Below are 12512 nucleotides of genomic sequence, written 5' to 3' on the forward strand. Positions count from 1 at the left end.
CACCGTTATGTTGTCCGCGTAGAGGGTATACGTTTGGCGTCTTCGATGCTCGCAAGCATCTCGGCCACCCCGATCATTACTAGGTTGAAAAGCATCGGCGAGATGACCGACCCTTATGGCGTGATTGTGCTGTCGAGCTTCTTCTCTTTCGTATGAAGGTCGCCTGCTCGTAACTCGGCGGTCCTGCCCGTGAGGAAATCTTTGATGTTATTGTAGGATGCTACTCCCATGTTGAGGTTGGGGACCTGCGACAGCATCGTCGAGTGCTTCGCCTTATCAAAGGCGCTCTGCAGGTCGAGACCAAGTATCGCTTTGTTGTCGTCAGTGTTGCCGTCGATGATTTGGTGCTTCAGCTGTATCATTGCATCTTGCGTGCCGACGCGCTGTCTGAAGCCGATGATTGTCGCCGGGGAGAGGTCCTCCCGTTCAAGGTAGTCTTGTCATTTGTTGAGCAGGACGTGCTCTAGTACTATGCCCACGCAAGACGTGAGCGAGATGGGCCGGAGGTTGTCCGTGTCGGGTGGCTTTCCCGGCTTGGTAATCAGTATGGTTCTGGTTTTCTACAACGGCTTCGGCACCGTCAGGTTTTCGATCGACTTGTTGTCGAGGTTCTTAAGCGCCTTGTTCGTGACATGGTCTGGGCCGGCCGCCGACCTGCGGTTGAGGTCTTGCAGAGGCGTGCGTACCACCTCCTCTGTCGAGTATTTCGTTGGGTATTCCGTCATACGGTTCGTGTTGTTCCGTGGGTGTATGTGCAGGTATTTGTCGCTGATGTGCTTGATTACATTGTCGTTTCCGTGCCTCGAGACTTCCTGGTGGATGAGCTTGACCAGTCTGTCTCGCTGGTGTGACTTTGTCTTGGTTTTGTCAAGCAGGTGTCGTAGCAGGTTCCGTGTTTTTCCGCTATATGCATCTGACCGTCGGCTACGTTGGAGATCTCGTTCCACTGCTGCACACATAGCATGCGGCAGTGTTCCTCGATTGCGTAGTTGAGCTCCGCGACTTTCTTAGTTTGCGATTGAGACGCTGTTTTTGAGACGCTGATTGATACGCTGATTGAGATGCTGTTTGCGATTGAGGCGTAGGGTAGCTCCGACCGGACTTTACACAAGCACTGGTCAAAAGAGCCACCGAAGTCCCCACCAGCCTTTGGCCGATGGCCACGGAGCTCCTCTGACCCCTTGCTGGAATAAAGTCTCTCTCTCTCTCTCTCTCTCTCTCTCTCTCTCTCTCTCTCTCTCTCTCTCTCTCTCTCTCTCTCTCTCTCTCTCTCTCTCTCTCAATACAACGGGTTTGCCCCCCTAGAGGCCAAATCATGCCGACCGACGACCATCTCAAAAATACTCAAAAAGAACGAGTTTCTCACGTTCTTCAGACCAGTGCTCTGAAGAAAGTGGTCTCTCTCCACATGTGTTGCAAACTTGTGTGGGATACAGTTTGAAATTATTGAGAGGGGTCAGAATCTGGCAGAATAAATGAATTACTGTAAATACGCAAGTTGCCGCCTTGCAGACCACCATCGCAGCGTGTCTATTCGGCAATCCGTAGCTGCTTTCGTGCTTTGTAACTATCTCGTCGTGGAAGCAGCCAAATCTATATGAATGTGGAGATCGTAAGTTGCGCAAGAAATGTCAATGGGGCATAAAGTAGGGGGACCGCACATACGAATACCTGGGGGGCCCTGCCCTCCCCCCTTTCCCCTTCCCCAACCAAGTTCCGGCGTCCCCGCAAAGTGGGCCTCGTTAGCACGCGCTAGAACCGGCGGCAACCGGCTTCACGAACTGGGCGTCTGTAGCGCGAGCTTTTCTGTTCTCCTTTCACTTTGGCTGGCACGCACGTAAACAGTTTCCTTTTTTCCTGTTTCCTGAACAGTTTCCTGGACTGGACTGGACTGGACTGGACTGGACTGGATTAGACTGACTTTGATTGCTGATCCGTAGCTCACGCTACGTATATCCTGGCATAGCAGAGTTAAGCCAGTACTAATTTTTTTCTTAGCATTTAACTTTTAGTTCCGCCGTCGAGCCTTACGAAAACTCGGTCAAAGCGGACGTTAGCGTGCGATTCGTGAGTACCGCCCGGCGTCGCCCAGACTTGTGCGTGGGCTTGCACCACGTGAGGAGCTCGCAAAAAAAAAAAAAAAAAAACAGTTCACATGCGTCCGCGCCTGAAGTGAAAGGAGAACAGAACAGCTCGCGCTACAGACGCCCAGTTCGCGAAGCCGGTTGCCGCCAGCTCTAGCACGTGCTATCGCGGTCCACTTTGGGAGAGATGTGAAAGGCTGCCGACAAAACGGTCCGGGCCTGCCAGTCATGGTGAATTTTCAGCGGGAAGTTGGACAATCCATACGGGGGGGGGGGGGGGGGGGGGAACAGCCGGGTCTCCTACGAAGGAAGAGGGGCCGCCAGCTCTGCTGTTTCTCCAGCCTACTAGTGAAAGCTGCGGCTTTTAGATGCGAAGCATCTCTTGCTTTCGGCTCCGTCGACCGTCGTCCGTCCATCCGCACCTCTCCCCCTACACTATATAAAAAAAGAAATAGTTAGCGGCGCCCGGTTTCGATCCCACGACTCTCTGGTCGGAACGGGAGGTACGCGGTGCTCTTCCTACTACGCTACAAATCCGGGACAGGAGCAAGTGCTACGAACGCGCCTTATGTCCTTGACTCATTCAAACTACGTCAAGAAGCTATTGATACAATGAAGGCACGCGAAGCTGAACGTCAACGGAAACGACGAACTGAAGACTTTAGAGGAGGATGTTGAATTTCTCGTGGGAAAGCTGTGGCGGAAAGCGCCACGCGCCTTGCAGCTCAACCAGAGAAGAGGACGGAGAGGGCGGGCAGCGGGGTAGGAGCGTAAGCACGCAATAAATAAAGACGAGAACCAGGATGTGTTCGATCAGGTAACGTCGGTGTCGGTGTCTTCGCCGTCTCTACATTTCTCTAAATTTCTCTGTCCCTACATGGGGGTTCACACTACGTTCCCATTCGTGCTCCGATAAATGAAACAACATAACGGCAACACAATGGAACCTACACGGAACCCCTATGATGCTTCGCATCCTCCTCATGGTTCCCCACTGGAAGATGGTGTATTTTTTTTGCGAACGCTTTTTGCGAGCGCCCCCGGTCCAAGCTCGAGCCTAAATATCTCTGCTGCTAAAACATGACTGGGGGATTGTAGCACGACCTCCACGCGCAGTTAAAATTAAAGACATTTCGCGGGTGGAATGGGGGCCCGAGAAGTTACTGAAGATCTTCACGGTCCCTTTAACTTCGCGCAGCGCCGCAGAAGCTTCGAGGCGCGCAAAAACATAGCCATGCGCTCAACGAAATACCACGAAGGCGAGTTGTCTGCTTTCTCCTGCAGAAGCCGTCGGCGCGGTGCCTTGCGCACGAACATTGTCGTCAACGCATCAGCGGACCTCGTTGGCTGAGGCCGCCGCTCCCGCTTTCCTCATTGGCGAATTCCTGCTGCAGCTTTCTCAGCGTTACACGATGGTTGGTGAAACGGAGTGTTGTGCAGTAAAAGCTCGTTAATTCGAACTCGAAGGGACGTATAATATTGTTCGAATTAGGCGGAGTTCGAATTATCGGGAGGGCGCTAGAATGAATAGAAATCGCGCCACACTGCGCGGACAGAACACGAAGCCACCTCTGGACTCGTTATCGCGAATTAGCCACTACTACACGTTTGTGCTTTCGTAAATATTGCTTGGTAAATAATAATGGCATGCGCCGGAGCACAGGCGCCCGTGGCGCGGTGCCTTCTGTAGAAGCGAAATAAGCTGTTGCAGGGGCGTAGCGCACGCCCCACATTGTTTTTGTTTGACTGATTTGCATCTATAGTAAATATGGTTTGCTATGGAATTTGCAACACATTGTAATCACTCTGGGCCGACCTCTTCTGCGAGGAGCGATGGAAACCAGGGAATCCGAGTTCGAATTAATCGTTCTGGTTACGACGCGTTCGAATTATCACGAGTTTTCCCCCATTGAAACGTACAGGGCTGTGCCGGGTCTAGGGGGTGAGTTCGAATGAACCGGAAGTTGGAAGTAGCAACCGATTTCGAATTAACGAGCTTTTACTGCGCCTATACCGGGTACGAAACAGCGGAGACGCAACGTTCATCGGGCATGGGAGATGGTTTATTTGAAACACGATGAGGCGTCCAAGTCGGCGGAAACCAGCGGCAGAGAGCGACTTCAAAAACGCAGGCAGTGTGTGAAGATGAACGGCGGCACAGACACAGAAAAAAAATAAGAAGAGCGCACGCAGAGTGAACACTGTTCAGGCCTGAATCTGGCCGTCGTCGTCTTCCTGGGCTAGCTCTTGTTCTTTCGCGAATCCCAGGAACACCTGCAGGGACGTAGGCATGTGCTACAGGTGAGTTTCTCAGGGTGCACTAACGAAGCACACGGAGTGCATCAAGAACAAATGAAAATGGGAGCCTTTGGCAACCACCATTTAAAGGGACAGACAACCCATTTTTGCCGAGTATATGTTCACTACGCCAAATGAAAGGGCATCACTTAAAAAGCACCTTAACAAGAAACGGTTTTGATGATCTACGAGCCGTACGTGTCCTCCCTAAAATCATGCTGGCAACCATGACATACAGTACGCGGCAACATACTTTTGTGTGTATGCGAGATGAAAAGCGGTATTTAAAAACTTGTCCCCAGCTAAAAAAAATGTGCATCGCAGGGTTTCTTATTCCTTTATGTGTGTTTTTTAAAATTAACCAGTCTATTTTGCACGGAGGCGCCATCTATAGGGATAGACGATAGGTAGAATCTGGCTTCACGTTGTGTAGGTCGCAGTTCGGTTCTGCCAGGGTGCATCTTTTTTTTAAGCTGCCGTTGGCGTATTTGGAGACAGAAATCGAATGTTTCAGCAGAAGAAACGACCCTGACTCGGGCAGAATCTTCAAAGTTCCTTCACTTCTGTTTACTGAACGCTGCCGTTGTATTTGGGCATGGAGGCTCAGTTAGCCACACTGAAAGCAACCCGGCGGTGGCGGGCGGCGTGTCTTAAATTTTCAAAATAATGTTTAAAGATACATCTACAATTTAAACTTATACAAATACTTGAGTTCAAAAGGTTTTCAAGAAGTTAATAAACGTTTCAGCAGTTACAGTAGCTGCTACGTTTGCAGGTCACGTGACCGGGACACATTGTGGTGCCAAGTTTCGATACTACGAACCGCCAGCCTTCCGATTTCAGAAAGCTTGGTGCTAAATTAAAATTCTTTCCGCCAATTTGTATATAAATTGCTTGTGGTTACCGGGCTATATAAAACGCTAGCTTTCATATGAGCTACAGAACATATACGCGACAAAAAATCTGCCAGGGAGTACCCGGGAGTATCCCAGGAATACCAGTAACAAAACTTCAGACACTGCAAATGTTGCCGTACCTGTTCTAACGTTGTTTGGCTGAAGCTGAACTCTTCTATGGAGAACTTGGCTTTGGCTGCGAGAGAGAAAGGGGAGGAGAAAGCGTGCGTGACTGGGTGTGCAGAATCGAATGATCGGCTCGATTACACACTATTAGGCATACTATACACACTATAAACTTTGTTTACACCCTTTTAGCCAAAACGGGTGTAGCGTAAGTAGAAAAAGGGTGTTGGGAGGCCTTTGCACTTTTTTTCTTGAATCTCAACACCCTTTTCCTACCTCTACACCCTTTTTGTGTGAAAAAAGGGTGTTGATCAACTTCAACACCCTTGGTTTTTCTTAGGGTGTTGAAAGGGTGTGGAAAAGATGTTCAGCTGTTCATTGAATAAGGCCATGCTTGGATGCACACTGGCACTGTAAAGAACAAGACATCCCCTCAATACTTCTCTACTCGCAAGAAATTTTCAAACGCAAAAAAAAAAAAAAACATTGCTCGTATGCAATGATCGCTCGTTTCTATACGCGGTGCACCTCATGCCCCAAGTTTACCTTTGACATCTGAAACACCAATTTGAACCTTCAAAATTAAAAAGAATATAGTCCTGTGGCGAAAAGAGCGTTTACCGACCATAACACGCTTGGCTTTCTGTAGGGTGTTGGAACGGTATGAAATAGGTGTTCAGTTGCAAAAAAAGAACAGCGGAGCAGGGGGTTGACCTAGTTTCTTCCGCTGCTGCTAAGTTTTGTTAGGTTTGCTAAGCTTTGTAATATTCTTGCTAGGCTAGGATGACCGCTGAGGGGTGAGGACAAGTGTAACTGGATTTTATAAATTTGTTCCAGTGTGTCCCCCCCCCCTCAACTTCCAGGGGATCCAAGGGAGAAGCAAGCTAGGTCGACCCCCAGCTATGTTGTTTCTCCAGCCTTGCACCACTATTGTAAGCTGCACCAATCTTTTTACCTTTTAGAATCCAAAAAAGACTAGGCAGACCCGCATATGTATCCTGTTTTATGGCATCAATAAACACTTATTATTATTATTATTATTATTATTAGTAGTAGTAGTAGTAGTAGTAGTAGTAGTAGTAGTAGTAGTAGTAGTAGTAGTAGTAGTAGTAAATGGTATAGTAAGAGGTGCGCATACGCATACGCCCCTTGTGCTCACACTCTAACAAACTCGAAAGCCGACTTCACTGTTATAATACCGCATCTGCGGTGGTGCACCCTTTACAGGCGCCGCAAGTTCTTTTTCTTTGTATTTTTTTGCTAATGCCACCGAAACTAGCTCAAGCTTAAACAGCTTCACTGGTAATAAATTATGCTAATTCATATCGCTTTAAACATCGTGAGGTACAAAATCCCCCCGCTTGTAGAAAATGTTCAGTCCACTCGTGTAAACAGGTTACAAAATGCCTCCAAAGTTGGAGGTCTCTTCACCTTTTTTATTAGTTGGCGGCCTTTTCTGACACCCTTTTTCTTAGTTTCGAACAACCTAATTTGTAGCTTTACACCCTTCTGGGAAAAATGGTGTTGAAATAATGAGCACCCTTTTTGAAGGGTGTTGAGGTGGCGGGGAAGATTTCTTTGGTATTTATAGAACATAAAAACTACCTCGTAATTAAAAGGTTTTTGTAAATTCGTGGTTGATTTGTATATTCTCCTAGTAAAATCCGTAGTTCTAAAAATAGCGCTAAAATATCTGTTTTTTGCGACAAGCCCACCGACTCGGTCGGGGGGCTTTCCTTTGCTGGATATAAAAGCAAGAAGAGCATATTACTAAGTAAGTATGCACCCCCTGTACCGCTTGTATCCCGTTGGTTTTCTTGCTCAATTCATTTGTGTTCCAAGTGTAACATGTGCGTATTGACTGTTTGGGTTGAATGTAGCGTGCTTTTCCGATTCACATTGCCACGCGTAGCTGCTGCCCTGGCCACACCCTTATTTTAGGGTGTTGAGCAACCTTACACCCTTTTTTTGGGGTGTTCACACGAACACTTTTTTTTTCATCCGTACACTTTTTTTTAGCCAAAATACCTTTTAAAAGTGGTCGCCATTCTTACACCCTTTTCGGCCAAAAAGGGTGTAATAAAGTTTAGTGTGTACACCGCTTTGCTATCCCAACTACAGTCGAACCTCGCTTTTACGAAGTAGTATCGGGACAGCTAACTAGGTCGTTATAACCGATACTCGTTGTAACAGTAGAGGCGAAAATCTGCTATAACGAATCGACAATCTGGCTCGCGCAAAAATACTTGATACAAGAGTGCATTTTTTGAGGCTTCGAACCCACTTTACACAAGGTGACTCTTACCTTTCTCCTTGTTGCATTTCGAGCTCAGTGAATTCCCGCAACATGAGTGCGTGAAATTACACCAGAACAGAGTTCACTTGACAAAACAGGACTGCGTCCTTATTTATTTGACGAAGGATCTGATCCTCGTCTGGTGGATACTCAGAGCACTGAGCAGGATCAAGTTTTCCGCAGTGTCCACGAACAAAAGGGCCATTATACTTCTGCAGTTTAGGACTACGGGGTTGTCTTCCAAATAGCTTCTCAGCCTCCTGGTCAAATAATTCTTCGTTATATCCGATATCGCGCGGCTCTCGTGGTTTCAGTTTTGTTATAAAAGAATAAGTGTCACTGAAATAAAGCGTGACCAACCAAAGTCTGTTAGTTCGCTATAGCCGATAATTCGCTATCTCAGTGTTCGTTGTAACGAGGTTCAACTGTATAGCCACGTCTTTATCTTCATAGCTTCCTTACCATGGTTATGCAAAGTAACGCAACAACTGTGCCGTCATCGACAGGATCTGTATGGGGCGCCTTCGTGCACTGTGGTCTGTTTCGGACGCCCCCAGCCTTAGTAGGTGCACGAGAAGGATATAACGCCGCTAGCTGTGCATTACGCATGGTGGTCGGAGTTAGGGGGGTCACTGACCTTCGTCCATGGCGACGAAGACGTTTGCGAGCGACGTGACCCCGGCCTGCGGGATGTCGTACGTGAGCCTGTCCTGGAAGCCCTCCCGCAGCGTGGCAGAGGGGAAGACGCGCTTGACGTACACCTTCAGGTCGTTCAGGTTCTTCAACCAGGCGCCGTCCTGCCGCTGCATCTTGATGTCGAGCGTGTAGCCCGCGCCGTACTTGTTCTTCAGGTGCTGCGTGGAGCCCAGGCACCTGCGCCGACGCCGAAAGGAGATCCGAGAGCAGAAGAGAAGTGTCAGAGATGTTCTGCATTTGTAGATACTGTTTGCTTGTTTGTTTGTATGTTTGTTTGTTTAAATGTTTGTATGTTTGTTTTAATGTTTGTATGTTTGTATGCACCTATAAGGAAGGGCGTCAGACAAGGAGACACAACTCTCCGATGTTAAGTATTCAGAACATTGGACTGGGAACAGGAGGGAGTAAGGGTTAATGGAGAATACCCCAGTAACCTCAGATTTGCTGATGACGTTGCCTTGCTAAGTAACTCGAGGGACGAATTGCAAAGCATGCTTACCGCACTGGACAAACAGAGTGGAACCGTATGCCTGAAAATTATTATGCGGAAGACTAAAGTAATGATCAATAACCTCGGAACAGCACAGCGGTTTGAGATAGGTGGCGAGGCAGTGGAAGTGGTAAGCGAATATATCTACCTAGGCCAAGTTGTGACCCCGAATCCCAACGATGAGGCAGAGATAATTCGAAGGATAATAATGGGGTGGAGTGCATACGGCAGACATTCTCAGATAAGGAATGGCATCCTACCATTGCCCCTGAAGAAGAAAGTGTATGACAGCTGCACCTTACCGGTACTCACCTACGGGGCAGAAATTTGGAGGCTCACTAAGAGAGTTCAACTTAAATTGAGGACGACTCAGCGGGCAATGGAACGGAAGATGATAGGTGTAACATTAAGGCACAAGAAGACAGCGGAGTGGGTCAGGGAACAAACGCGTGTTAAGGACATGTTAGTAGAAATTAAGAAATGGACGTGGGCAGGGCATGTAATGCGAAGGCAAGATAACCCTTGGTCATTAGGGGTAGCAGAGTGGATCCCTAGAGAAGGCAAGCGTGGCAGGGGGCGGCAGAAAGTTAGATGGGCAGATGAGATCAAGAAGTTTGCAGAGATAAATTGGTCGCAGTTAGCACAGGACCGGGATGATTGTAGAATAATGGGAGAGGCCTTTGCCCTGCAGTGGGCAGTGGGCGTAGATAGGCTGGGGATGATGATGATGATGATGATGATGATGATGATGATGATTTGTATGTTTGTGTCTGTCCGCCTGTCTGTCTGTCTGTCTGTTGCCTGCGTCTGGCCGCACCCAGCTGTATTATCTAAGAAGCGAAGCTCGCGTTTCGGTATCTTTCTTTTGTATGCCACGCAGGCTATCTGATTTGATAGGAAGAGTATCGCCTGTCGTCACAAGAATGGAATGTTCGTCTTTTATCGCCAACGTTCTAGATTCGATTCGATGGTTCTCGAAGGATTAACGTCGAAGGATAAGTGATCGCAAGCCAAACAACGCAGCATTCGTTTCGAGACGCTCATCTGTGTAGGTCACGTTGGTGATGCTGGCTCTACGGTTATGTTTTCTTTATTGAGGAGCACAAGTTCGCTCCAATAAACTTTTTTTTTCTCCGAGTACCTGCGTCGTCGTTGGCTACGTGACAGTACAGTGAATATAGTGTCAGCCAACCATCAGTGACGTTGCACAAAAGGGAAGTCTGTTTTATTGCAGAGCATGTGATTTGATAGAACGCAGGCCTGCGCACTCTGCCCGTTTCTGTAGTTGACGTCAATGGGCATGCGCGGTTTTTATTTTTACAATAAAACGTCATTGTGAGGCTGCGCTGCGTTTGTCTCTCCTATTTCCCCCGTTTTTCGTGCGTAAGTGTTTTTTTTTTTTTTTTCAGGCGTGATGTACAGGTGCCTTCAAATGTTTCTGGGACGTGGTCTCGTAAATTCGCAGATATTTCTCCTTCCCGGAACTGCCGGGTTGCATTGGTGTGTGTTAAAAGGAGTCCCCGTTAATGGAAAAAGCTTTTTGTAGACCGCAAACGACTGTCACAAAGCCAGTAAGACAAATATGTTGTGATATTCACAAATCCTTGTTCCAATTACTTATGATGGCACCCGTACATTGCGATAGGAAGGCAGAAGCAAGTACCACACGCGGTTTTAAATGTGAGGCGACTGCGTAAAGCGGAAATGCGAGTAATTATACGAAATTGGGTGGGTTCTAAGCAGCGATCTCCTCCACTGCAGAAGAAGTCGAAACAACGGGCCTATATATACATGGAGTGGCCGATCGATGGCCGCGTGCCGCGCATTAATGCCGTACCTGAGCGCCCCGCGCACCATGATGCCCACTTTGGTGCAGAGGGCGTCCGCCTCCTCCATGGAGTGCGTGGTGAGCAGCGCGCCCCTGTCTCCCCCCTGCGGGAAGGTGGAGCAGATGGTGTCCCAGAGGAAGCGCTTCGACTGCGGGTCCATGCCGGTCGAAGGCTCGTCCAGCAGCACGATGCGCGGCTTGCCCAGCATGCTGATGGCGTAGCTCAGCTGTGGTTCGGAGGAGGAGGAGGAGGAAGAGGAGGAGGACGCGTGAGAAGGACACTGTACTACTACTACTACTGCAAACTGCAAAACATCGCACGAACTCAACGATGAAAGTGTACTCGGACGAAGCGCTTCGTTCTGTCCGTGCGGTGTCTCCGCAAGTTTGAAAATTTTGGGGGGCAGAAATGGGCTTCGTTGGACGCGACAATTGGTTAAAAAGGAGAATTGTTTGAGGTCAGTGCACCTAAGTAGAGACCATTATACACTCCCAGTAAAGCAAGACTAAGTTTAATGTAAGTTATAAAGTACAGTGGAATCTCGTTAAACCGTACTCGCATAAGCCGCAGTTTCTTTTTATGCGTAGTTCAGCCAAATGCTTGGCTCGGTTCCCCTTTAACCTAATACATTCGAATAAAACGTAGTGCCGGTTCGTACGTACTCACTTCGCGTCTGCGTTAGGTACGGTTTAACGAGGTTTCACTTTATAAGACACGTGAGCAAAGTTGCGTCCGGGTTTCACTGTATAAGACGCGCTAGCAAAGTTGCATTCATGTGACCGCTAAGCCAAACGAGACCCGTGCATGCGGATAACCTAGAACCGCTTAGCGCGACTTCTGTTGGAACAGAGTAAATCCAAACAGGATCCATTTCCAAGCTTCCCTCCGTCGAGGCCACAGAAAGGCGCACTCGACGTCTGCAAGCTATAACCTCTCGCACAAGGCGTTTCGTAACGCGTTCTTTGCACGTGCTTCGGCTTATCCGACGAAACGCCGAAATTAGACCGCCGCTCTCCACTCGAGGGGATATGCTCCCTAGTTCCGTAGTGGACCGTATGCGTAAAACGGAACGTGGAGCGGTATTCTCGTGTTGTGTCCGTCTTGGGTCCGTTTTTGGCAAGCCCTGATTGGCTAAAAGCGAACACCCGGATGTGACGACATGCAAGCACAGCGGATCTATGAGGCGCGGCTTCTCGGAGCAGGCGATTTCAAGCAGACGATTTTTCGTGACCTTGTTGGTTCGCTGGCGCAACAATAATCACATAAAGGCAGTTTAAAATAGGTTTAGTCGTTTCATATATGTGTGCAAGAACAGCTACGTAAAAAGTCAACCCAAGGCCCGCCTACAACTGGAAGTATCTCACAATAAAACGGACGCAAAACGGACGTTTTCAAAACGGACAAACACGAGAACACCGCCCCTGGAAAGTGCTTTTATTTATCCGTCTAGTTAGAGTACTGGATAGAGTACTTTTTACTGAGGAATGTAAATCTAAACAACTGACTCCTCGGTCGTTCAAGCTGAGGGGACTTCTCTTCAAGCTATTTCTACTTTACGGGAGCCCACTGTGCTTTCCTTAATTAAAAATCGCAGCACTTCGATGCAGCTGCAGTTCACTTCGCTTTGAGTATTTATACAAGTAAGCGGCTAGCCTCAAGTCGTAGCGGTTCAGGATAAACGTTTTGGCTTTAAGCATCACGTCTGGCTGGGGTTATTAGATGCGACGCTGAGAGCATCTCTTGTAGGTGGCCCTGTCCTTCCTGCGTGCGTCCGTTGTTGTCCGCAGCCACTCTCCC

General features: G+C 48.3%; 1 protein-coding gene across 12 annotated transcripts in view; it reads right to left on the minus strand.

Annotated features, from left to right (window-relative positions):
- Window positions 1–4125: 4125 nt before the first annotated feature.
- The window catches only part of LOC144147312 (cholesterol transporter ABCA5-like), a 130131-nt gene continuing 121744 nt past the window's right edge, over window positions 4126–12512 (minus strand). For all 12 annotated transcript variants that reach the window (XM_077679422.1, XM_077679424.1, XM_077679421.1 and 9 more), the window contains 4 exons: window positions 10724–10941; window positions 8338–8573; window positions 5419–5474; window positions 4126–4358 (listed from right to left, as the gene is read on the minus strand). In XM_077679422.1, the coding sequence (XP_077535548.1) occupies window positions 4290–4358; window positions 5419–5474; window positions 8338–8573; window positions 10724–10941 (579 nt within the window). In that variant the 3' untranslated portion in view covers window positions 4126–4289. The remainder of the gene's footprint in view (window positions 4359–5418; window positions 5475–8337; window positions 8574–10723; window positions 10942–12512) is intronic.

This window comes from Haemaphysalis longicornis, unplaced genomic scaffold (genome assembly GCF_048455015.1).
Source record: "Haemaphysalis longicornis isolate Haplotype H1 unplaced genomic scaffold, Haemaphysalis longicornis Haplotype H1 scaffold_7, whole genome shotgun sequence".
Lineage (NCBI taxonomy): Eukaryota > Metazoa > Arthropoda > Arachnida > Ixodida > Ixodidae > Haemaphysalis > Haemaphysalis longicornis.